The following is a 27,365-nucleotide window of genomic DNA, read 5'->3' as shown; positions in this document are numbered from 1 at the left end:
GCAGGAGAGGTTTTTCCAAGGGTGAGAAAGGAAACATTGTGCTACAGATTCGCAGCGGTCTCTCTTCAACAGTGGCACTCACTGGGAGAGGTGGGATCTGGGATTTCAGATGATACAAAGGAACCAGGAGAGGTAAGTTTAAAAAAAGAGCAGCCAGAGCCCAGGACTGGCTTTGGGTTAATAATTAAAGGGTTTTTAATCAACAGCAGAATCAGTTAATAAGATAAAGAAGAAAAACATGTGAGTGAAGCAAAGGAAAGACATGGCTTTAATTGAGCAAAGGACTCATTTTTTGCCCAAATATTTGGATGTGTTAGAGGCCGGGGCAGAGAGGAAGGATTTAAATCTAATGAAACAGAAATGTTAGTAGGCCTTTTTTAAAAAATGGTGTCTCTGTGCTCTATTTTAACATTTCCCTGTCGGGTTGCAGATCCCAACCCAGCCATGTCTTGCTGGAACCTGACAATGAAAGGGGACAGTGAAATTGACCAGTTTACCTTTCATCCCTTTTTTGAAACTAACAACCCCAACCAAACAAAAAAGATGAATTAGTAGAAATGGTGACAAGTAATTTCACTTGCTGTAACCTCAGAGCAAGGACACATTTCCTCCACGAGCTCAGGATTTCTATGGTGACCACGTTTAAGCTCCTGGGGCTCGGTGGAAGGGCCAGAATTTCAAAACACGGCAGAGGAGGAAGCTGTGGGGGTTTGGCACAAACTTGGACTGCGTAGCTACTGGTGCAGGTATTTGTAAGGTCAGGCACAGGCATAAGTTAAGGCAGTAAATAATGATCTTGCAGGCCTCAGTCCTGTAAGAAAATATCTTAGCTAAACAAGGCATACAGCCCAAAAGACTTAACTGCTTATGCTAACTAGGAGTAGGCCTAGATCATAAGATAGGACACGACAGAGGGCTGTCTGACCACAAGAATGCCATGGTAACTAATTGGCATATATGCTAATAAGCTTGAAGTAAACGAACATGTAACCAGTGGGAGAAGGAAATACAAAGAAAACCCAACTAAACAGCATTAAGCACAGCGGCGTCCACATAACACAGTATAAAAGTTGTATCCCGGCCTCTACGCCTTGGGGAGATGTAACGTGTTGCCAGGATGACCACCTCTGGTGATGCTGAGGAGGCCGATGATCACTTTCAGTCCCTCTGCAAAGGACGGTGGGAGTATACAGATGCTCAGATGCCCACTCTGTATTAGCGGCATCTACCACGCTGGCTGGAGCGTTTGCAACTTCACTAAGTGCATTAATAAAACTAGTACAAATACAGAAGGTATTTCCTAAGAGTGAGTGTTGCAACCGTGCACACAGGGCTTCCCAACTGAACGGTAATTTAATAATACTGGGCCTGATCTCAGGAGTGTTGATGGGGAATTCTTAAGTAATCAATATAATTAATACACAATCTTTAGATCAGGCAACAACCTGGAGAGGAGAGGGAGGACTGAGAGGCCAGCCCAAAGGTCGTGAGCCCCAAGGTCAAGGACAAGCACACAGTGCAAGGAATACAACCGGTAAATAACATTCTAGCAGCGTATGACGAGTGCTATGCAGGCCCATCTGTCTCCCTGCATGAAGATCACCAGTGTTTCAGGACAGGGGTCAGATCAGACATGAGACTGGACTGGAAATCCTGGGGATTTGCCCATGAGGTTTAAAGGTCCCAGCCGTGTAAATAGTTCAGGAGGATGTTGCACTGAGTGGTCAGAAAGGCTCAGAGATGAAAGATAAGGTTTCTCTTCATGTTTACCACATCATGGGTCCGGCCCTTCCAACTCCCCTCTATCTAGGTGTTTACACCGTGCCCATTACCATGCCATCCATGCTGGTGGGGTGGACATGAGAATCCATGGTGCTGCGGAGTCTGCCCCCCTGCCCTTCACCACCAGGAGGGAGCTAATCTATACAAACTGACGTGGCTTCCTGCAACTCACTGCAGGCAATTCCCTGCTCAGCCTAACAGGGACAGCTTTAAAGGGGGACTGGGAAAGGGGCTCTTGCTGCCCCCCCTGCAGCTCTTTACCTGTAAAACTGCAGCATGAAGCCAGTGATGGCCATTCCTCCGGGCACCTGAAATGACATCCTCCCAATCAGGTTCATCTTCTCGCCTGAATCTGGGTGGAATGCAGAGTCGTAGAGCTTCTTGGCGTAGAACAGCTGTTCCTGGCTGGTTCCCGGGGGTACCAGGCCAGCCCTGCAGGTAACAGAAAGAGCAACGTCCTGGGAGTTTGTCAGCTCCCCACCCCCAGATGGAATCAGACTCCTGCCAATCTCCAGCCTTCATGTACTGCCATGCCTGCAGGGTGCCTACAGAATGGGCTTAGGTGAGCATGGCTCACGTAGGGGGCAAGAATGCATTTGGTATATGCTCTGAAAGGGGAGCACCCATGTTCTCCATACCCCCCCCCAGTATCCCCGCACTATGCAAGACCCCTGCTCTCCAGCCCACCACCTCTAGGATGTCCAGATATCATCACCACCTTCCCTACCTGGAAGGGCTGCATGAGAGCTCCCTATGGCACCTGCCTGTGCAGACCTGTAAGAAGCCAAAGACTCTGCTGGGTAATGTGAGATGCCCCTCCTGATCCCAACCCCTGGGTTGAGCACATGCAATCTACTGGCTGGCATGGGGTTGCTCCCGCACATACTGTCCACTCAAGCACATGCTACTATGTCACCCCCTTGTGATGAAGAGGGTACAATACCACTGCTGAACAGAGAGGGAAGCTTTCCTCGCCCCAGAGGTTTACCTCTCACATACCTGCCTCGCAAGGGCAGGTTGCGAACAGCCTTCTACCTTCATTCAGATCCAGGGGCTGCCCGGACATTTACCTGCAGCTTTCCACCAGTGCCTTAGCCTGGTCCAGCTCATGTTCAGACACCAGCACCGTCCGCGGGTCTGTGATGTTGAAGAAATGCTTTAGGCGCCCCAGAAAAGTGTTCTGGTCCCAGCGCGGGGCATCAATGCTAAAATCGGTCAGCCTGATCATCGTTTTAGTGGGGATCTGAAGGGGAAGAGAAAGGGGAGAACTTTAAAGAGGAAACCTTCCCCTAACCCTTGCAAGGTTCCTGTACGAGAGTCCTGCCACGTGATCGGCTTTCAGTCAGAACTTCCCCATCAAATGGCCTGGTGAGCAAACACGGGAGACGATCCTTCCTCCCAGGGCCAGGAAGAAAACCCAGTGAGTGAGAGTTAGGAGCAGGCCTCAGGAGTTGCTCAATCTATTAGCCCGAACTGCCTTTTGGCCTAGCCTCCCTTTCTTGCCAGCCTGGATTTGAGCCAACAGGTAAATGAAAGGCAGGGCCCAGAGCAGGGGGAAGAGGGCATTCGCCTGACATGAGCTTGGCCCTGCAGGGAGCCAAGAAAGTAGATTTAAAAAACAAAAATACTTTAGCCGGACCCCTTCACCTGCTCCCAGAATATGATTTCTGAAAACAGTTGGGCAGCTAACCCCAGGCCAACCAGGGGAAGGACTAAAGGGAAGGTGAAGTCAAGGGAGCTCCACCTCTGATCCTATAGTAAAGGCTTCCTCCCCGGAGGCCCGGTGTCCTGGCTCCACTGGGGCACATGACCCTGTCTCCTCCCACCCCACCTTCCGTCCATGCAGCTCTCCTGGTCAGGGAGCCTGTCGACTCCCCCGCTCTGCCCAATTCATTAGCCATTTTACCCTGAATCACAGGGCGTGCTACATACTATGGTGCAGTGAGAAAGAACACATGGCTAAAAACAAGCCCTGGCTAATGTGCTCCTCTCTCCAAAGTGTGCCTGGCTTTAGCAAAGCATTTAATTAGCCGCCACAAACTTTTCTTCGCTGCAGATTATAGTGATCTCAGCCCAAGAAACCCAGGAATGTGATTCCTTCTGAGGACAAAAACAATGAGGAGTCCTTATGGCACCTTAGAGACTAACATTCATTTGGGCATAAGCTTTCGTGGGCTAAAACCCACTTCAGCAGATGCATGGAGTGGAAAATACAGTAGGCAGATATAAATACACAGCACATGAAGAGACAGGAGTTGCCTTAACAAGTGTAGGGGGGGGTGCCAGTGCTAACGAGCCAATCCAATTAAGGTGGAAGTGGGCTATTCTCAACAGTTGACAAGAAGGGGTGGAAATCACTTTTGTAGTGCTAATGAGGCCAATGTAATCAATGTGGCCCATTTCAAACAGTTGACAAGAAGGTGTGAGTATCAGCAGGAACAGGCCTAATTTGATGGTGTCCCATTTGCAACTTAATTCTAGTTCTGCAGTTTCTCATTGGAGTCTGTTTTTGAAGGTTTTTTTGTTGAAGAATTGCTACTTTTAAGTCTGTCATTGAGTGTCCAGAGAGAATGAAGTGTTCTCTCTACTGGTTTTTGAATGTTATAATTCTTGATGTCTGATTTGTGTCCATTTATTCTTTTGTGCAGAGTCTGTCCGGTTTGGCCAATGTACATGGCACAGAGGCATTGCTGGCACATGATGGCATCTATCACATGGGTAGATGTGCAGGTGAACGAGCCCCCGATGGCGTGGCTGATGTGATTAGGTCCTATGATGGTGTCCCTTGAATAGATATGTGGACAGAGTTGGCAATAGGGTTTGTTGCAAGGATAGGTTCCTGGGTTAGTGTTTTTGTTGTGTGGTGTGTAGTTGCTGGTGAGTATTTGCTTTAGATGGGGGACTGTCTGTAAGTGAGGACTGGTCTGTCTCCCAAGATTTGTGAGAGTGAGGGATTGTCCTTCAGGATAGGCTGTAGATCCTTAATGATGAGCCGGAGAGGTTTTAGTTGGGGGCTGAAGAGGATGGCTAGTGGCGTTCTGTTACTTTCTTTGTTGGGCCTGTCTTGTAGTAGGCGACTTCTGGGTACTCGTCTGGCTCTGTCAATCTGTTTCTTCACTTCAGTAGGTGGTATTGTAGTTGTAAGAACGCTTGATAGAGATCTTGCAGGTGTTTGTCTCTGTCTGAGGGATTGGAGCAAATGTGGTTGTATCTTAGAGCTTGGCTGTAGACAATGGATCGTGTGGTGTGGTCTGGATGAAAGCTGGAAGCATGTAGGTAAGTATAGCGGTCAGTAGGTTTCCAGTATAGGCTGGTGTCTGGGGACGTGCTCAGTTGAGACGTACTATTGGCCTGATATCCAACAGAATGTAGTAAGAAGAGCATGGAATCGATGTTAACAACACTATTGAGCAGCTTGTGAATGATTTTGTGACTATACTCGCCTGGGCGTGTGCGTATGTGTATATAATTCTCTGTTGAATATGCTGAACATTTTGTTTAGTAACATTTTTGACTCCTTTTGAGCACTTAAACAGCTACATGTAGCGACTTCTCAAGATTTGTCTGGTGACTTCCTGCTATGGGGAGTGGGCAACATTGCCAGGCTCTGTCTCTATGGGCTCCTCACTCCTGGCCCTCTGTTCTCTGACCTTCCAACCCTGGTGTTACAACTGACACCTGCTCCCTAGGAACTGTACTGGGATCCCATAGCTCATTGCATGGAGGCTGCCACACAGCCGTCATGGCTTCTGCCTTCCCAAATGGACTGGAACTGAACCCGCAACCTACAATGAGAACAACTCTTTGCCCATAACCGTTCCCCTGAGCCAGCCTGGCCCAATGTCAGCCAAGCTCTGATACTGCGGGACAGTGGCGGTTTCAGATGCTTTCCCCTCTGGCACTTTATTTGGGACTTTTTTAACCCCATTGATAAACTCCTTGGGAAGTTCAAAGCCTCTGGAATTCTGGACTGGATCCCTCTGGAAGTTCACCTGAAAAATACTGTCTGCCTTAAAGAGAGATTTCTATTTTGCTGCCAGGAACAGAGCCACCTAGCTAGGCAGCAGGAGAGTGAATCCATAGTGCAGCCTTTACCAACACATTATTTACTTACATCACGCCAACAAATGCACATTAAATGCACCACGCTCCCCAACCCCACTTAGCACTAATGCAATATTAAGGTTGATAACACTTAACATTCCTTAAATAGGTCTGTCTACATTCCACATGCTTCACGGACAATATCTAATTAACCAAAGACTGTCAAACTCTCAGACTTCCGGAGAAGTTAATGCTGCTCTTAGGACATTAACTTTGGCACATTGCACATCCTGCTCATTTCACTAGGGGATTTAACAAGCAAGCAATATACTAAGTTTTATAGTTAACAAAGAACACCAGAAGCTAAGACACTGAATTTCAGCAACACTGAGAAAGTAGCCTTAACTTGGCATTCCTAGCCATCTTTTTTCATAGAGTCCAAGACCAGAAGGCACCGTTGTGACCATCTAGTCTGACCCCGTCTAGCACAGGCCTTCTGAGCACTCGACCCAACACTAAACTTGCAATATCAAGATCACTTTTCTGCAATTAATTTCCCTGTGTTTTTAAAGCCAAAGGAGACAACGGAAGGTATTTTGCTTGGGCAATTTGCAGTATGTGCTAACAGAGCTCGTAAATTCTTTGATCCTGGGCCTATGCCAGAGACTTTTAGCCCAGCGGTGCACTCGGTTTATAAATACTGCAAACTTCCTCTATTCTTGACGGACTTTATAATGTCCTTGGATATGGAATTTTTTGGCCTGTAGAGTACACAAGATCCATCAGCTTGGATAATGGACTGAGTAGGTTTGTTGTTATCAAATCCCGCAAGAAGACAAGTTCTACAGAAAAATCTGCAAGATGGGCAACTTCTGAACTCGTTGGCTGATAAATGCCAAGTATTCTCATTCTTGTATTCTAGAGAGCCAGCAATCATTGCAGTACTGGCCCGGGAGCTAGGAACGCCAGAGTCCTAATCACAGGGACATAGGCCTGGAAGGGACCTCCTGGATCGGCACCTGTTCCAATTTAAATTCCTCTTTTTTGAGCATGAGTTAGCAGAACTGGATGGTTTTTCAGCTGAGGCCTGTCCAGTGCCTTGTGCAATGGAATGAATACTTTCTCATCGCTACTGGACATACCTCCTAGGATTGCATTTGCCTTTTTCACACCCACATCACAATGTTAGTTCGTAGTCATTCTGTGATCAGTTAATACACCCAGGTCTTTTTCTGTCACTTTCAACTGGGGCACCCTCAGCTTATAGCAGAAATTATTAGACCCTCAGTGCATGACCTTGCGTTTTGTACTAGAAATGGTAGAACGGTTAGGATATAGATATTTAGGCCTGTCTGCAAAGGCCTATACTTTAAGAATTTAGGTGTATTTTTATTACTTAGCTAGTTATAGAGGTATAAAAGAACAATCAAAATCACTGTCTGTGTAATGGCCTTCTCTTACTGTGACAGTCTAAGGCCTGGTTCTTAGGCTAAGGCCTTCTGCTAAGCAGCAAAGGCAGCCATAAACTGGGAAGTGTATCGTCATATCCTCATATTCTAAACTAGTCACACTGAAATAAGGTGCTATTAGGCTGTTAGGAATATAATCCTGTCCTGATATTCCTATCACCTCCAGAGAAAGGGAAGAGCCTAGAACATTTAAAAGAAACTTAGTTTGATAGCATCCTGTCTGGCAAGAACTCACATATCAAAAGCTGGGATGCGAAATCCTCATTTCTGTATTGTGCTATCCCTGTAGTCTCCACTTCCCTATTGTTTGTCTGTATAATCTCTGCCTGGTTCTGTGATTCTTTCTGTCTGCTGTATAATTAATTTTGTTGGGTGTAAACCAATTAAGGTGGTGGGACATAATTGGTTAAATAACCATGTTACAATACGTTAAGATTGGTTAGTTAAATTTCAGTAAAATGATAGGTTATGGTATAGCTAAGCTGAACTCAAGTTTTGCTATATAGTCTGCAGTCAATCAGGAAATGGGGGGGGGGGGAATGGGAACAGGGACTGGAGGTGGGGGAATTGGGATCATGTTTTGCTGGGGGGGGGAATGGGAACAGGGGATGGGAACAGGAACAGGGACACAGGCAAGGCTCTGTGGTGTCAGAGCTGGGAAGGGAGACACTAAGGAAGGAAGCTGGAATCATACTTGCTGGAAGTTCACCCCAATAAATATTGAATTGTTTGCGCCTTCGAACTTCGGGTATTGTTGCTCTCTGTTCATGCGAGAAGGACCAGGAAGTGAGAGGGTGAAGGAATAAGCCCCCTAACAATAACATTTAATATTACTCCAGTCTTCTAGATGATCCGCTCTGCCTCTCTAATATTCCAATCTTCCTACGTATTGACAGTGCCTCCCAATTTTGGGTTTCAGTAGATTTTCATGCCCAAGTCATGAATAAAAATATTAAAGATTAGACCCAAGAATGAACCTTGAGGAATTCCACTAAGAACATCCCCCCATCTGGACAGTCCTTCAATACTGCCCATTGCCATCTCCCCTTTAGTTAATTCCTTCCCCATTTACAATTCTCTACTAATCTTCACCTTGTCCACTTTAACTAATAATTTCCTGTGGCGTTGTATCAAATGTTTTATTGACGTCCAAATAGATTAGATCTACTGAATTTCTTTTCTAAAATAATCATTTACCTCATTGAAAGAAATATCAGGTTACCCGGCACTATTTTTGGCAGGGCTGCCTGCGGGGAGGTGAGGGGGGAAGAGTGAGGCAATCTGCCCCAGGCCCCCACAAGAATATAGTATTCTATAGTATTGCAACTTTTTTTTAAGTGAAAGGGGCCCCTGAAATTGCTTTGCCCAGACCCCCTCAATCCTCTGGGCGGCCCTGATTTTTGGTAAACTTGTGTTGCATTTCATTGCATTTTCCATTGACCTCCATGTTGTTAATTTTGTTCCTTCAAAATTTGTTCTAAAGTCTTGCATACTGCTGAGGCCAGACTAATGGGTCTATAGTTTCCCAGATCACTTCCCCCTCCCCCACACACTCCCTTTAGCAAATATAGTGTCTATATTTAACATTCTCCATTCATATTCTACCACACCCAAATTGATAGATGTATTCAAAATTCGTGCTACTGGACTTGCAGTTTCAAGTATCCATTCTTTCAGTGTTCTGAAATGATGATTATCTGGTTCCCCAACCAGAACACAAACTCTGAGCTTTGCTTCCTACCTCAGACGTGGTTATTTCCATTTCTAGATGCTAATTCACACTAGTCATCCTGCCTTTGCCACCCGTGTTCTCCATCCTCAGCGTTGCTAAAACAGAGGCAAAGTATTCATTTGTTTTTGGACCATACTTAGCTTACACTTAATTCTACCCCATTGTCGCTGCATGGCAACCCCAGTTCTTTTCTTGCACTTTTTATTTATATAGCCAAAGAATCTTTTGCTATGTGTTTTAATTTTGTCTGCAAGGTCTAACTACTTTGGCAAGTCTCACTTTCTCCCTATGCTTTCAACACCAACATGGAGCTTTTTTGTTTGCTGATTAATCTCTCTCTCTCATTCTCGTACGCTCTCTGTTTCCTCCTCCTATCCTTTCTGAGCTGGTTTTTCAATGCACTCCAAGCTCGTAGGTTTAAGAACTGATGGATTTTGAGCCCAGTCTGAGCTGCTAGCTCTTACCTTGAGGATGTCACCTGAGCATATACTCATTTTTTTAGAATTAATTGTTGCTTGGCTTTAAAGTAGCGAGGTAACTGACTGCAACTGGCTGTTTTATGGCATTGTAGAGCGGCGTGGCCGCGGTTTGTCCCTCAGCAGGGCTGTGGGGTATCCCACTGCCTTGCTCTAGTTCGCTGGCCGGCGGCCCTGTTGTCCTAGGAACTAATGCACACTCGGTTAAGGGGGTTCAGACCCCGGGCGGGTTGAGTCAATAGTCCACAACCGGCTCAGGCTCTTGGTCAGGGCGGAACAGCAGACACTGAGTCCGAATGCTCAGACCCTCAGGCAGGGCTGAGCAGTAATGATAGTTTTAAGCCCATCCTAGGTCAAGGCAGGGCAACAAATGCTGAGTCAGGGGTGCTCAGGCCCTCAGGCAGGGCTGAGCAGTAGTCACAGGCTTTGGCCTCCTCAGGCCAGGGGAAGGGGAGTCTGCCACCCTGGAATTGGGTGGCAGGGGGGACGCAGGCCCTCCACTCCACTGCGTCCCAGCCCGGGGCCCTAGCAGCGGCAGAGACTCGCTGCTGCCAGTGCGGATCCTGGCCGCAACACACTGACATTGGCTCTGGCAGTGTTGCAGCCAGACGGGGCTTGGCTGCCTCCGGGCTGCTTCCACACTCCCCCTGAGTCGGCTTAGCGTCACCGGCGGTCTCGAACACATCGGCTCCTCTGGGTCAGTAGCTGACGGTAGGCTCAGCGGCTCCTCGGGGCAGCTGGCGCGGGGCGGTCCTGGCCTGTCCTCCTCGGGGCAGCTGGCGCGGGGCGGTCCTGGCCTGTCCTCCTCGGGGCAGCTGGCGCGGGGCGGCCCTGGCCTGTCCTCCTCGGGGCAGCTGGCGCGGGGCGGCCCTGGCCTGTCCTCCTTGGGGCAGCTGGCGTGGGGCAGGCTCAGCTGGCCGGGTGTGAGCTCCGGCTGGCAGCGGCCACAGACATCTAGCCCCTGCGGTGGCTGGGCCTCGACTGAGCTCTGCAGGCGAGCTTTTATACTTCCGGGTCTGCGCCGTGACCTCTGAGGGGCAGGTGAAGGACTCAATGGCTCCGCTCACGGCGGTGGTAGGGGAGGTTTGTCCCTCAGCGGGGCTGTGGGGTATCCTACTGCCTTGCTACAAGCATGTTAAAAGGGATCCCTACACATTAGCACTTGAACCTTGAAATGATGGACCAGGCTCACGAAAGGAACAAGGTGGTGATCTGCTCTCAGATTTTACAAAGCAAATAGCCTGCTAAGACTTAGCACCAACACAGCCTTTCCCACCAGCAGATCTCCCTGCAGTTGCCAACGAGAAGCAAGTTTTGCTCTTCCCATTTTACAGACAAAGGTCACACAGCCAGACAGTGGCAGTTCTGGGGATCATCCATGGAGCCGTGCTATATTTTAAAGGAACATTTCTCCAAATCCATTTCCAATGCACAATATGTAGAGTCTAAGCCCTCCCTTGAGCTATGCAATGGAATGCACGCCTTTGGGCGTTTGGCATCTAATAATCTACCACTTCTTGGTAACAGATGTTCCTAACGCCGCGCCTGGGAGAGCTGACACAGCACAGGGCCTTAGGGAAATGACAGGAATGAGAGGGAGAAGAGGAACCGAGAATCCTTTTCTCTATCCCTGCTGGGGCAGTATCGGTCCCCACAGAGCACTGTGCAGTCCAGTTTCAGACATCCCAGGAAGTGTACATCCTGTGACTGACTAATTCCAAAATCCTGTGGCTTGATCCATTGTCACTGATAGGATTCCCACTCCCGCACTAACTTGCCATTTATCAGACAATTGCAAAAAACATGGCAGCCTGGCTAACTTCAGTGGTCACTGGGGGTGGGGATGCCCCATGCCAAACCCATACCCAACCAATGCACTCGATAACACTTGCTTTTCCCGCCACTGAAGTGGGTGCATTTTGAAATGGACTGGCATCTCCCACTAAATTACTCCCACAGCTGCCAAGTGCTGCTGTCCTGCCTACATTGCTGAGTGGTCTAGAGATCTCAGTGGAAGGAAGGGGTGTAGCATCAAAAGAGGAGACAACTGCCATGCTCTACTGGCTGGGGAGGATGATTAGGAGCAGGAAAAGAAAGTCCTTTTCAGCTATCAGCCACATTCTCTTCTCTTCTCTCCACTCCTGCAGTGCTTCCATTCAGCCAGCCAGCTACAGAGCATCTCACTTACAGGTTGTCTCCTACCTCTCCACAGCTCCAGTGGAGATGCAATCAAAGGAGAGGAATAAAAGGTCAGCCAGTGTGCAAATCCAGAGGCAGTGTAGTCCAGTGGCTAGAACTAGGAGGCAGGAGCTGAGCAACTGGCCCTGCCAATACTACATAGCTTCCTTGGGCGTTGTTGAAAAAAAGCCACTTGAAACACAGGTGCAGCTTCTGAGTTTGGTTCTGGTGGTGGAAACATTGGAGGGTGGGGGAGGAAGAAAAATAAAAGACTGGAAAATGAAAGACTCATCACTTTGCTTGTCAGTTTGTTCCAAGTTAAAGCCCACCAAGGATCCTAATTATTAATCAGGACTTCACACAGAGTCCAAGGACCTTGTACTGTGCATGGGAATGTGACTTGCCGTTGTACTGCTAGAAAACGGTCCACCAAGCTTACAGGTCTTGGTGCTGTGCTTGACCTCTGAATAAATATTAAACTCCTTTTATAAATGTGCATCATTCTCTCACCATACACAGGGCATTCCAGTCACCAGGGGCCAGATCCAAAGCCCACTGAACTCAGTGAGACCCAGACATTCATTTGAATGGGGTTTTATCAGGCCCATGGGGAAGAAGGTGGTGTTTGACACAGTACCACAGGACAGTCTCATAAGCAGGACAGGGAAATGTGGTCTAGATGAAATTAGTGTAAGATGAGTGCACACCTGGTTGAAAGACTGTACTCAGCGCAGTCATCAATGGTTTGCTGTTAAACGGTAGGACGTAGCTTGCAGGATCTCACAGTAGTCAGTCCTGGGTCCAATACTATTTAATATTTTCACTGATGACTTGGATAACAGAGTGGAGAGTATTCTCACAAAATGTGCAGATGAGACACTGATGGGAAGGGCTGCCAGCAGTTTGGAGGGCAGGATTCGAATTAAAAATGACCTTGACAAATTGGTGAATTAGTCTGAATTCTACAACATGAAATCCAATAAGAGACAAATACTAAGTACTTCGCGTAGGAAGGAAAAAAATCCAATACACAACTACAAATGGGAAATAATTAGCTAGGCGGTACTACTGAGAACTATCTGGGGTTATAGTGGATTACAAATTGAGTGAAGTCACCAATGTGATGCAGCTGCAAAGGCAGCTAATATTCCAAGCCGCATTAAAGTAAGTGTTGAATGTATAACATAGGAGGTAATTGTTTTGTCAGCACTGGTGAGGCCCCAGCAGAAGTACTATGTCCAGTTCTGGGTACCACACTTTAGGAAAGATGGGGACAAACTGGATAGAGTCCAGAGAAGAGCAACAAAAATAAGAGGTTTAGAAAACCTGATCTCTGAGGAAAGGTTAAAAATATTGGGAAACGAATACGAGGAAGGACCTGGTAACAGTCTTCAAATACGTTAAGGACTGTAATAAAAGAGAATGGTGATCAATTGTTCTCCAAGTCCATTAAGGCAGGGCAAGAAGTAACGGGTTTCATCTGCAGCAAGAGAGATTTAGGGTTAGAAAGCTATTCCTAAAACCTAACCATGGTAGTTAAACGCTGCAATAGGCTCCCAAGGAGGGGATTCCACAACCTATCACTGGAGGTTTTAAAGACCAGATTGGACAAAGTCATGTCTCAAGTCTAGGTTAACTTGGGCCAGCTCAGCACAAAGGCTTGACTTGATGACTTCTCAAGTTCCTTCCATCCCTACAGTTCTAGGATTCTAAAAACTCTAACGGCCATGGGGAGGGAGAAGCAGCCATGGAAAAGATACACCTCACAGTGAGGGAAGAAAGAGACAGAAAACACTGATCAGGGAGAAAAGCCAAATCAGAAAAAGACTAGAAGAAAGAAGGGACTGAGTTTTGCAGTGAACGTGGGGATAACCTACCACATGAGAGAGTCATGAGTTACAAACAGGAGTGATTTAAAGGCCTTTGAGATTCTTGGCTGGAGGGAAAAACAGCAGTCAAAGAGTTAATTTAAAGAAGAGCTTTGAAAGAGGAGTTTGAGGGGAGTAGAGCTATACAGGCTCTGAAAGAGAGAATGAAAATGTAAACCAGACAGATGGAGCTCAGGGCTGAGGGAAACTGATCTATGAACCTCAACACCTCAGCGGTGCAACGCCACTGATGCAATGGCGCTAAGGACGTACTTATAGACTCATAGACTCTAGGACTGGAAGGGACCTCGAGAGGTCATCGAGTCCAGTCCCCTGCCCTCATGGCAGGACCAAATACTGTCTAGACCATCCCTGATAGACATTTATCTAACCTGCTTTTAAATATCTCCAGAGATGGAGATTCCACAACTTCCCTAGGCAATCTATTCCAGGGTTTAACTACCCCGACAGTTAGGAACTTTTTCCTAATGTCCAACCTAAATCTCCCTTGCTGCAGTTTAAGCCCATTGCTTCTTGTTCTATCATTGGAGGCTAAGGTGAACAAGTTTTCTCCCTCCTCCTGATGACACCCTTTTAGGTACCTGAAAACTGCTATCATGTCCCCTCTCAGTCTTCTCTTTTCCAAACTAAACAAACCCAATTCCTTCAGCCTTCCTTCATAGGTCATGTTCTCAAGACCTTTAATCATTCTTGTTGCTCTTCTCTGGACCCTCTCCAATTTCTCCACATCTTTCTTGAAATGCGGTGCCCAGAACTGGACACAATACTCCAGTTGAGGCCTAACCAGCGCAGAGTAAAGCGGAAGAATGACTTCTCGTGTCTTGTTTACAACACACCTGTTAATGCATCCCAGAATCATGTTTGCTTTTTTTGCAACAGTATCACACTGTTGACTCATATTAAGCTTGTGGTCCACTATGACCCCTAGATCTCTTTCTGCCATATTCCTTCCTAGACAGTCTCTTCCCATTCTGTATGTGTGAAACTGATTGTTCCTTCCTAAGTGGAGCACTTTGCATTTATCTTTATTGAACTTCATCCTGTTTACCTCAGACCATTTCTCCAACTTGTCCAGATCATTTTGAATTTTGACCCTGTCCTCAAAAGCAGTTGCAATCCCTCCCTTAGCTCAGAACATTTCCAATTGTACAGTGTTTGCTTTGCTCAACATCGTGACTATGTTTTAATGATGCTTTGGCTGATTTTATGTCTTTTCTTCTACCTTTGGATGGGGTGGACACAGTGAACTACTCCCTCACCCCAAGAGCAGCCTCCCTCCCCGCTATGGAGGTTAGGGATTCCCCCTTATTTTCCTTTCAGTGGGCCATGGAAGACAACATAATCTAATTCAACATCTCTCTTTCTGTGTAAAGGATGCATCAGCAAGCAGGGACAGAGGAAGGGGATGTGGGTGGTTAGCCCCCAGCAAGGGATGGGGTGAGGGGGAGAGTGATGAGGTGAGGATTTCATCGCCTCTGTGGCTGTTGTCCAAAGCCTGGAAAGATGTTTCCTTTTAGTTCCACCAAAGGAGAAACTGGCTCAAACCAACATTCAGCCACTTGGAAAGGGCCAGAAGAGTTACTATGGCCACGGCAGAAACATTCCATCAAGCAACTGATGGGATCAAAATGCCTTAACCTAACAGAGCTTGAAATAGCTACTGGGGCGGGGGGAAGCAAAGGGGGCTGCATTTTTCAGAAAACTGGTTTAAATAAACACAGAACTCAGGCAGTCAGCAACAGGCTTTATGAGAGATTTCAGATGATCCAGAGCTTCCTCCATGCCCCTTCATTATGCCCAGAGTCTGTTTAGAGAGTCACCAGCTGCAAATATTCCCAGGGCTGTCAACTCTTCCCACTGGATTGGGTTTCAAAAGTATTCCATTGTCTTGCAACAGTGCGTTTGCTTGCATGGTTTCAATGAGCCACAGTTCCAAGTCTCAACCCTCCATCCCCTACCACAGTGACATGTGGCAGGTTTTCCCACTGGCTAGCCCAGGCCCACATACACTCCCTCTTCCCCCACTTCCTCGCACGAGGCTGGCAGCTGGGCACCCATGGTTAGCCTGACATGACCCAGGCTACAGCAGGTACAAGGTGTCAAAGGAAATCTCTGTTTGCTCCCTGTCAATCATGTAGGCCCCACCCATTAACTCAGGCACTCTGAAACATTGTGGAAGATGACCCTATAGGACTTGGACAAAGACCTTTGTGTGCATCCTGACAGCACAACTCTGGCCCGCCCCTGACCAGTTCCCATGGGGATTACTCTTCCCCCACAAAAAAACGGGTCCATCCAAACACAGCAACCAAAGTTACCTTTCTAGGACACAGCCTGTTTCACCCACATCACACCACTCCCCACTGGCACCCTTTCCAGGTTCTACAACTCCACTTCTCCCCACCTGTCTGAGCTAATCTCAGGCCCCTCCACTCTACCAAGGATGCACCTATGGCACTGCATTGGCTCTCTCAGCTCCCCTGGGGGTTTTCACTGTATGCCACACACCCACCCCCAATTACACTGCACTGCTCTCCCCCCTTGGATAACCTGGGCTTTGCACTGTACTCACCTTCTTGGTTCCTCTCCAATAACATCCCTGTCTCCACACACACAGCTTACACTGCACCTGCCATCTCCTCTCAGAGTCTCTGGGCTAGATACTGCACCCTCTCACCAAAACCCGAATCCACTGCACTCCTCTCTGACCACTTGGTTTGCACGCTACCCTCCCCCCAGAGCACTGACACTCCCTCCCTTCCTTCTCCCATCCACCCAACAGGTGGTACACTCTAACCCCCCACCCCACAGCACTGCACTTCCCTCTCACACCTGCTGGGGTTTACACTGCAATCCCCCCAAAACACTACACCCTCTCCCTTCCCCTCTCACACCTGCTGGGGTTTACAATGCAGCCCCCCACAGCACTGCACCCTCGCCTTTCCCTTCTCACAACTCCTGGGGTTGCCACTGCAGACCCTGCAGCACTGCACCCTCTCCCTTCCCCTCTCACACCCGCTGGGGTTTACACTGCAGCCCCCATAGCACTGCACCCTCTCCCTTCTCCTCTCACACCTGCTGGGGTTACACTGCAGCCCCCCGCAGCACTGTACCCTCTCCTTCCCCTCTCACACCCGCTGGAGTTTACACTGCAGCCTCCCACAGCACTGTACCCTCTCCCTTCCCCTCTCACACCCGCTGCAGTTTACACTGCAGCCCCCCGCAGCACTGCACCCTCTCCCTTCCCCTCTCACACAGGGTGGAGTTTACACTGGAGCAGCCCGCAGCACTGCACCCTCTCCCTTCCCCTCTCACACCCGCTGGGGTTACACTGCAGCCCCCCACAGCACTGCACCCTCTCCCTTCCCCTCTCACACAGGGTGGAGTTTACACTGGAGCAGCCCGCAGCACTGCACCCTCTCCCTTCCCTCTCAAACCCGGTGGGTTTACACTGCAGCCCCCCACAGCACTGCACCCTCTCCCTTCCCCTCTCACGCAGGTGGAGTTTACACTGGAGCAGCCCGCAGCACTGCACCCTCTCCCTCCCCTCTCACACCCGCTGGGGTTACACTGCAGCCCCCCGCAGCAACTGCACGCTCCTTGGGGCCGCGCTCCCCTCCTAGGCCTCCCGGAGTTGACACGATGCCCCCCCCATCATTGCACCCCCCGGCTCCCTACCTGCCGCTGCCCCAGGCAAGAGCCCCGCTCCCTCTGTCTAGCCCACGTGGAGTTCGCCGCCCCGTTCCCTAACGCGTGGCCCTTGTCAGCCAATCAGAGCCGGCCGGCCTCCCCCCACGTTGCCCGCATCAGCACAGAGCCTCAGACGGGAGCCAAGGGAGTTTAATACGCATGCGCCGGACAGGGACAGCCCGAGAAGGGGCAGGAAGCCGGCACAGGGCGAGGCGGGATGTGTCTGACCCCGCCCCCTCCCGCTCGTGCGTGCCGCGGAGCAGGGTGACGCTGTACGTAGGAGGCGGTGCGCATGACGCAGTTGCCCATGGTAACCCCGGAGCCGCGTAGAGGATGGTGAGTGCGCGATATGAGGGGGGACAGCCAGGGGAAGGTCCTGCTGTCTGGGGGAGGGGCAGCCTGCGGGGGAGGGGGGATTTGGAGGGGCAGCCTGGGTGGGGAGGGGTATTGGGGGTTGCTGGGTGGGCAGCCATGGCGGGGAGGGGGGATTTGGAGGGGCAGCCTGGGTGGGGGAGGGGGATTGGGGGTTGCTGGGTGGGGGCAGCCTGGCGGGGAGGGGGAGTGGGGTTGCGGGGGAGCAGCCTGGCGGGGGAGGGGGGATTGGGGTTGCGGGGGGGAAGCCTGGCGGGGGAGGGGGAATTTGGAGGGGCAGCCTGGGTGGGGAGGGGGATTGGGGGTTGCTGGGGGGGGCAGCCTAGCGGGGGAGGGGGAATTGGAGGGGCAGCCTGGGTGCGAGAGGGGATTGGAGGTTGCTGGGGGGGCAGCCTGGGTGGGGAGGGGTGATTGGGGGTTCTGGGGGAGGCAGCCTGGCGGGGGAGGGGGAATTTGGAGGGGCAGCCTGGGTGGGGAGGGGGATTGGGGGTTGCTTGGGGGGAGCAGCCTAGCGGGGAGGGGGAATTGGAGGGGCAGCCTGGGTGCGGAGAGGGGATTGGGAGGTTGCTGGGGGGGCAGCCTGGGTGGGAGGGGGGATTGGGGTTGCAGGGGGGCAGCCTGGGGGGAGGGATGCGCGGCTGGGATCTAAGCCTAGGGGGAGGGATGGGGGGCAGGGGGATGGGGGTGCAGCCTGTCTGGGGAGGGATAGATGGGGGCTAGGGTGCTGTGGAGAGGGAGGGATGGGGGTCCAGCCTGGGAGGAAGAGATGGGGGCTGGGGTGTTGGGACCAAGCTTGGGGGGGAGGGCAGGATGGGGTGGGATCTGGGGGGCCCAGCCTGGCTGGGGAATGGTGGATGGAGGAGGCTATGTGCCATGGGAGGGAGGGATGGGGTCCAACCTAGGCGAGGCAGGAGGATGGACTGGAGGGGCTAGCCTTGATGGGGAGAAGGGATGGGGGGCAGGAGTTCTGCGCGCCAAGCTGGATGGGGAGGGCTGGATGGGGTGCTGGGGTACAATGAAGAGGGAGAGATGGGGGTCCACCCTGGGGGGGTCTCATTGGAGAAGAAAAGGACAGCATGTACTCAGAAGTTTCAGGCATGCGTGCCAGGGGAGGAGGGGTTGACACAGCTGCTGCAGGGGAGCACCCCATCCCCCCCTGAGTGGCTAGCCCTAGGGCAGGAATGGTGTGCAGGGTGTGTGCAGAACTAAAGGGACGCAAGCTTATGACAGTAGGACAGACGATGGGTGAAAGAGGTGAACATCTGCCAATAGCCCCACATATAGGGCTACATTCAATCCTCAGATCCATAGAGATGGCCTGGTTTGCACACACTGGTTCAAGGCAAACTCATTTTCCCTAATTGAGGAGATACACAGACAGCATGCTAGGAGCATAGCACATGCAGCATCTTTACTGTGATGGTTCTGCAAGCTACATTCCCCACCCATCCCAACCTGCAGTGTTCAACACTGCTCCGTCACAAAAGGTGTGGAGACAAAGGCCAAGAGGCCCTGTTCCCTTTTTGTTCCCTTTTTGTTTGATGGTGGGTCATTACATACTAGGCACAGTGGTCATCACAGGAACTACATCTGCTTTAAGAATGAGGGCAGTTACATAATGCAGTGGAGCGCTCCACTAACTACACTTGGGCAGCGGCTGCTGACAGATGAAATTGCACTGTGCTTTCCGAAGGTCTCAAACTGTATAGTCTGGGATTGCTGAATGGTTTCTGAGCATTTTGTGTGTATGAGATGGGGTGGGCGGGAAGGAAGTAGGTAGTTTTCAGTGCATATTTTACTTAGTGTTAAACTGAAAGATACACAAATGTATTTCCCATATATTAAATCAGCATTTCCCAAAGTGTGCGGTGTGGCCCCTTGGGGTTCATCAGAGACTAGCTGGAGTGGGGAGAGACACGGGGAGCACCCCAGCTAAAGACCCTGACATAAATTGTTCTCCAGAATCTCAGCTTTCATTTAAAAAAAAAACAAAACAACAAACACTAAGTCTAGTTGTTATGGCTGTGAAGAAAACCTTGAAAATGTGAAGGAAGCGAAACTGCCGCAGAGATCAGAGTTTGCAGAGAGCCTAGAACAATAGCCCTCAGGTGTGAATTGCCCCATTCTTTTCAGTGGTTACTCATTCTGATGCCAATAATGAGTGAACAATGTTGATATTTAAATTATTTCAATGCACATCAAAGCATATAAGAAATGAGTGGAAGTTTAATATTATGAAGATCTATACCAGCATTTCCCCAAAGTGTGGGGAGGAGGGCAGGAAGTAGCAGCTGGAGAAAGGAAGTGAGGGCACAGCAGATGTATAAATTGAGAGATGGGTAGATTGCAATCCCACCATGTGAAGTTTAACAATGAGAGCCCAGTCAGTTTTGTTGTCCTAAAAGAGGGCTCATCTTTTGAAAGTTTGGAAAATATTTTGTTAAATGGCACCTGTAGCTTTCTTGCTACTGTAAAGAACTATATTTACATGTTTATGGCACTTTATTAACAGGCATCAGGCAAAGAGTATAATAATTTTGTCCTTGTAAGGCCTTTTATTCAAGGATATCAAAGTGCTCTATCATGATGTTCAAGTATTATCCCTTTTTGCAGATGGGGAAACTGAATTATAGAGAGGTTAGGTGACTTGCTCAAAATTATTATAGGGAGACAGGGTAGTTTCTGCATAGTTAAAAGTGCAGTCAGGCACCTTAAGGCTGATTGTGACCTATTCTTTTCAGCAAAACCACAATCCATTTATTGTCAGTAGTCTCCTTGATACGTAGAATTTTTTCCAGAAATTGAGAATGTTCTGAGATAAGATTTGGAAAGTGACTCCTTTTAGAAATGTTTGTGTACGGTCTAATAGTTTGTTGGTGCTTTATCTTCCCAATAAAATTACATTACATCACAGGGTTTTTTATTTTTAAAAGAGTACGTCTTAACATTTACTCATATACACCAGTTAGTTATCAAAGATAGGTATGCTGAAATATGTACAAACATGTTCCAAAAACTAGACATGAGTTTCAAAAACCAAAACCAACAGAAGGAAGAAGAGCATGCAGGCATTGTCATCATTAACACCCATAGATACACATTTTGTGTGTGTGTCTTTTTCCTATGAAAATCTGCATGTGACACATTGCTACAAAATTTAAAGGATGCAAAAGAGTTTGATTGCACTTATGCAAAGGCATGCACAGAAGGACCCATTCAGATATCTCCCAGTGTCCAAAATAGAAAACTTGGTATGACCTCTTTTGCTAGAAAACTATGTCAGTGGTTTGAGCAGGGAAAACTTTTTAGGTGATTTGACTCCAGCAAAAGTTAAATTTTAATGCAGGAAAAAATGTATACATTGAATGACACCATAGTCTGGAGCTTGCACAGCAAGTAAGTGATTTAGTTTTGCCTGTGTTAGAAGTACTGAATACGCTGTGCTCTATAGATTAAGGCTCTTTAGTTGTTTTGAAAAAGGCTTAGTGCTTTTATGTAACATCTGGAGTTAGGCAGGCTAAGAGAAAATTAATCAAACTTCATGCTTCAGGGCAACAGCTGCATTAAGGAAGGACTCCCCACCCTCACACACTGTGTACAGAATTGTACAATGGATCAGGAATGAAACATCAGCTACTAGCCACTGCTGGAGGCATGATATTAGACGTGATAGACCATTTGTTTGATCCCACTTTAGCAAACACTATATAAATACAGTGAAACCTTCACTAACCTTCCTCGAATAGGCATCCTCTGTCTTTCGCAATGATTTTAAAGTTGTTGTTATTACTCTTTACTGTAGAGCTTAGGAGCCCCAGTCAGGGACCAGAATGCCACTGTGCTAGGCACTGTACAAACACAGAACAAAAATGTAGTGCCTTCCCCCAAGAGCTTACAATCTAAGTATAAAACAAGAGACAGCAGGTGCATAGACAAACCAGTAGGAGAGTACAGGGGCAATATTGGTCAGTGTGATAGGCAGTTTTTTTGTAGGCATAATGGAAAAGGAAGGTTTTGAAGAAGGATAATGAGGTAGCTCTGCAGATGTTTATTGGGAACTCTTCCTAAGTCTGACAAGCAGCATGAGACAAAGCACAAAGGTGCTTGTTTCAGATTTAACAAATAGGTAATGGAGTTGTGCCATGGGCCAATCAGAGGCAGGAGTCAGCATCTTGATAGCGAATGAGAGAGGATAGGTAGGATGAGTTTAGGCCATGAAGGGCCTTAAAAGTGAAGACAAGTAGTTTCTGTTTGATGCGATAGTGAAGGGGGGAGGCAAAGCGTGGGGTGACATGGTCAAGTAGTGGGCTAGGAGAATGATCTTTACAGCAGCATTGTAGTTCAGTGGAATTTTATTTGATCTTTTGTTAAATGCCACACTGACTAAGTAAACATTTGCTGGTCACTGAAGGCAGTTTTTACTGATATTCTAAATTCATAATCTGAGCTTTGTGACTAATACAACAAAACAGAGAATATTTGCTTCTTCTCCCTAATGGGGACACAACTCCACCCATAGTGACTGATAGGCCCCACGTCGCCATATTTCAAGCCCATAGCATAACGTGGAATAGTTCTCTCCATTACATCTTATATTGGCAACTCTGATATGAAATTTACACAGATTATTCAATGCTCAGTTGCCCCCAGATCAACTTCTAATTTGGCTTATAAATGTGACTCTTCCTCTCAACAGCTTCTATGGCACAGGATGTGGTTGCATGCACCAATAAGTTCTAGAAATCCACACCGCTTGGATTCAAAGCTGAATAAACCTGCCAACCTTAGGACTGTACAGTCATTGTACTTTTATGTACATGTATTAAGAAAAGTTTAGCGCAGGTAGCTATAACAAAGAAACTTTGATAGTTCAGTAGGTGTTTTCAACCTAGAAATTATATATTTCATAAAACCACATATTTGTATCTCAGAAGGATGTTGATGAGATGATAATTTTCTTTCATATCCAATTTGCTTTTTGACTGCTATATTTCTCTGTATTTGCCACCAGCAGTGTAGAACCCAGTATTAAATATTATATAATTTCTTGGTAATTATCCAGTGGCTTTGTGTTTGCTTTTTTAGTATCTCCACCCACCTTCCAGAAAATGTAGCTATCTGAGTGGTGCTCTCAGGTGTCAGTCTCCTGTTGGAGGAGGTCCTGTGCACCTCTGTACAAAGGAAAGATATTTTGGTCTCGTGTTCAATTTAGTCAAATACTAAAACAGATTATTTGCTTAATACATGCCACCACTTCTGGAGTTGCCCAGTATGGCCACCCTCATCCAAAAGGTGTAGCCTGTTGAGAGTATACGTCCTATCATACAGCGCTTCATCATCTGAGTGGCCTCCACAGTTTCCCCCTCCATATTAAAAGTGCTGCAATCTGTTCAGTTTTATGCAAATTGCATGTAGCCTTCACACTCCTGACAAGTTGCCAGTGCACCTCTTCAGCTGGACAGTGTGCTTCAACCCCAGCTGAAGACTTGTTCTGCTACTGACCCGTGTCACCCATCTCATCCCTTAAACTGCCAATATACTGCTGCCCTGCCACCAATCCAACCAATAGATTGCTTTTGTAGTATCCTTGCCTTGCCTCCTGGCACATCCATAGCACCACTGCAATATCCATAACACTGCCCACATTTATGGTTTTCCCATTCAAAAGTTAATTCAGATATTTTGTTTGCAAGTAAAAATCTGTCCATCAGTATGTGCCTAGTAAAGGTTGCACACGCACAGACTGGAATTATGCAGCAAGTAAATTAATTGTTACTTTTTCTAGTCTGCTAAACCATCAAGGAGCACTTAACACCTTTTTAGCTCATGTATTTAGTAGGGCTGTCAAGCGATTAAAAAAATGTATTGTGAGATTAATCACACTTTTAATAATAGAATACCATTTATTTAAATATTTTGGATGTTTTCTACATTTTCAAATATATTGATTTCAGTTACAACACAGAACACAAAGTGTACAGTGCTCACTTTGTATTCATTTTTTATTAAAAGTATTTGCACTGACGAAAACAAAAGAAATAGTATTTTTCAATTCATCTAATACAAATACTATAATGCAATCTCTTTATCATGAAAGTTGAACTTACAAATGTAGAATTATGTACCAAAAAACTGCATTCAAAAATAAAAACATAAAATTTAGAGTCTGCAAGTCCACTCAGTCCTACTTCTTGTTCAGCCAGTCACTCAGACAAACAAGTTTATTTATGTTTGCAGGAGATAATGCTGCCTGCTTCTTGTTTACAAGGTCACCTGAAAGTGAGAACAGGCGTTTTCATGGCACTGTTGTAGCTGGCATTACAAGATATTTACATGCCTGATGTGCTAAAGATTCATATGTTCCTTCATGCTTCAAGCACCATTCCAGGGGACATGTGTCCATGCTGATGACAGGTTCTCCTCAATAACAATCCAGAACAGTGTGGATCAACGCATGTTCATTTTCATCATCTGAGTCAGATGTCACCAGCACAAGATTGATTTTCTTTTTTGGTGGTTTGGGTTCTGTAGTTTCCGCATCGGAGTGTTGCTCTTTTGAGACTTCTGAAAGCATGCTCCATCCCATGTGCCTCTCAGGTTCTGGAATGCACTTCAGATTCTTAAACCTTGGGTCAAGTGCTGTGGCTATCTTTAGAAATCTCACACTGGTACTTTCTTTGTGTTTTGTGAAATCTGCAGTGAAAATGTTCTTAAAATGAACAACATGTGTCGGGTCATCATCCGAGACTGCTATAACATGAAATATAAGGCAGAATGCAGGTAAAACAGAGCAGGGGACATACAATTCTCCCCTCAGGAGTTCAATCACAAATTTAATTAATGCATTATATTTTTAATGTGCGTCATCAACAGGGAAGCATGTTGAAGGGTTAAAATCCATGTGCATTTTATATAACAACCTGGCCTATGGATTGTGCCAGCTCTTTCTCAGACTCAAAGTCCAGAGTTTGGTCAAGAGACCAGAGGCCTAGCAAATAGTGATTAGTTAAGAGAAAGCTGGGGTAAACAAATAATCTTGTTTCGCTAAAATAGGCCTGGTCAGCAAATTGCCAGGTGTTGGAGCTAAGAACTAAATAATTGTGTCTTATTCAGAGTTGCAAATTGAACAAAGGATCCCTGTTCCTATTGGGTCAGTCTTTTCTGTAGGAACGTTCTTCCCACAGATCCAACCTTGAGTTTATGAAAAGTTGACACGTCAGTATAAGATATGGCATCCTTACACCTCCTTTCCCAGGGACAAATGCCTGCCTTAAGACATCCCCTAGGAATGTACCTGTTGGACAATCAAAGGAGTTGCTCCATTCCTATGAACCCAAAATCAGAATTCAACATATATATTTTATACTAACAACATTTTATCAAAGTATTAATTAAATGTTAACTTGCTAACTTGAGACCATGGGCGGAGACATTATGTAACATTTTAACCATTGGCTAATGTGCTATCTTGTCTTGCTGCAAAACCTATCCCGGGGTGTGGAACTGCCTACCCCATCACTTTCCCCCACCCGTGGAAAATCTATATATTTTATTGTAATCAATTGACTGACAGTGTCTCTTAGCCTAATAAGCCAGGTGACACTCCTGCAGCGTTGTGTGTAATAAACTCCTATGCTTGGCCTCTACACGGTGTGGATTTATGTCCTTCACATGTCTTCTGGAATGGTGGCCGAAGCATGAAGGGGCATACAAATGTTTAGCATATCTGGCACACAAATACCTTGCAGTACTGGCTACAAAAATGCCATGCAAATGCCTGTTCTCACTTTCTGGTGATATTGTAAATATGAAGAGGGCAGCATTATCTCCTGTAAATGTAAACAAACGTGTTTGTTTTAGCAATTGTCTGAACAAGAAGTAGGACTGATTGGACTTGTAGGCTCTGAAGTTTTACATTGTTTTGTTTTTGAGTGCAATTATGTAACCAAAAAAATTTACATTTGTAAGTTGCACTTTCCGGACAAAGAGATTGCACTACGGTACTTGTATGAGGTGAATTGAAAAATTCTATTTCTTTTATTTATCATTTTACAGTGCAAATATTTGTAATAAAAATAATATACTTTGATTTCAGTTACAACACAGAATACAATATATATGAAAATGTAGAAAAACATCCAAAATATTTAATAAATTTCAATTGGTATTCTATTGTTTAACTAAAAAAAAAAAAAGGTAATAGCGATTAAAAAAAATTGTGATCAATTGCAGTTTTAATCACACTGTTAATCACATGAGTTAACTGCGATTAATCGACGGACCTAGTATTTAGGTATTTATAAGGCTGAATTTTTAAAAATCCCCACAGATTTTACTGAGTGATGCTTCTCCTGGATATGAAATATCTATTTACTAGAATCAGAATACATAGATGTAACTTTAGAACAGTAACGTTTTTGAATTACTGGTAGCCCAAACTAGAGTTTGTGTCTCGATTTAAACTGGATTGCATGTTAACTGCATACACAAGCTATATAATGTATATGCAAACAGAGCTACTAAGGTAGAGTCCACATCTATATATTGGCTTGCTTTCCTTCTAGCCTTCTAAATCAGCTTACCTTATACCTTAGAGAATACTTTTATTTCTATAAATAACCCCTTCTCTATTGGCTAACCCAGATAATCCTGCGATCAACCATGCAACAAGAAGTGTCAGTTGGATAGAATATGGAACGATGCTGATCTTATTTCTTGTAGACTGTTGTGTTAGTCTGGAAGTTCATCATTCAGCAATAGTAGAGGGATTGTTAACATTTGTTTTTCATTCCTCCCCTGAGAAGTATTTAGTGGTAGATAAGTGGTGCTTTGCAGTTTATTCTTTTGCATTTGGTTTCTTGTAGTTGAATTTAAAGTTAAAAAGGTTCCTAATCTTGACCTGCTCTGGGAATGTATTGCTCTACTCTTAGTACGCAGTGCTGTGAACAGGATTAATGTTTCATCAGCACGTTTAGCTTGAACAGTAAACTACAATAATAGGGCTTGATTCGACGCCCCCTGGAATCAGTACTCCCCATTGATTTCAATGGGCTTCAGATCAAGCCCATCAAGAATAAGCAAAATGGTGGGAAATTTGGGAATGTCTCTATTTAGCAGTGTTACCCTTATAAGGAAGTAGAACTTGTGCATATTAGAGGGTTGCTATTTATTTTGGGTATGTCTACATTTATTATTTAAATTGGGGATTAACACACTGACTTTTAGAATCAGAAATGTAGAGCTGGAAGGGACCTTGAGAAGTCATCAAGTCCAGTCCCCTACTATCAGGCAGGATCAAGTAAACATAAGCCATCCCTGACAGGTGTTTGTCTAACCCAGGGGTAGGCAACCTATGGCACGTGTGCCGAAGGCGGCAGCCAGCTGATTTTCAGTGGCACTCACACTGCCCATGTCCTTGCCACTGGTCTGGGAGGCTCTGCATTTTAATTTAATTTTAAATGAAGCTTATTAAACATTTTGAAACCTTATTTACTTTACATACAACAATAGTTTAGATATATATTATAGACTTATAGAAAGAGACCTTCTAAAAATGTTAAAGTGTATGACTGGCACATGAAACCTTAGATTACAGTGAATAAATGAAGACTCGGCACACCACTTCTGAAAGGTTGCCGACTCCTGGTCTAACCTGTTCCTAGAAGCCTCCAATGATGGGGATTCCACAACGTCCCTTGGAAGCCTATTCCAAAGCTTAACTGCTTTATAGTTA

General features: G+C 46.6%; 1 protein-coding gene across 3 annotated transcripts in view; it reads right to left on the bottom strand.

The window, feature by feature from the left end:
* The window catches only part of SFXN2 (sideroflexin 2), a 32,003-nt gene extending 14,702 nt beyond the window's left edge, over positions 1 to 17,301 (bottom strand). For all 3 annotated transcript variants that reach the window (XR_004001339.1, XR_004001338.1, XM_030570331.1), the window contains exons 1-3: positions 17,249 to 17,301; positions 2,853 to 3,025; positions 2,044 to 2,214 (exon numbers count right to left, since the gene is read on the bottom strand). Coding sequence is in view for 1 of the 3 variants with exons in the window: in XM_030570331.1 (XP_030426191.1) it covers positions 2,044 to 2,214; positions 2,853 to 3,010 (329 nt within the window). In the remaining 2 variants the exon portion in view is untranslated. The remainder of the gene's footprint in view (positions 1 to 2,043; positions 2,215 to 2,852; positions 3,026 to 17,248) is intronic.
* Positions 17,302 to 27,365: the final 10,064 nt, after the last annotated feature.

Source organism: Gopherus evgoodei, chromosome 7 (genome assembly GCF_007399415.2).
Source record: "Gopherus evgoodei ecotype Sinaloan lineage chromosome 7, rGopEvg1_v1.p, whole genome shotgun sequence".
NCBI lineage: Eukaryota > Metazoa > Chordata > Testudines > Testudinidae > Gopherus > Gopherus evgoodei.
The sequence above is the reverse complement of the archived record's forward strand: the minus strand, read 5'-3'. Positions and strand labels throughout refer to the sequence as shown.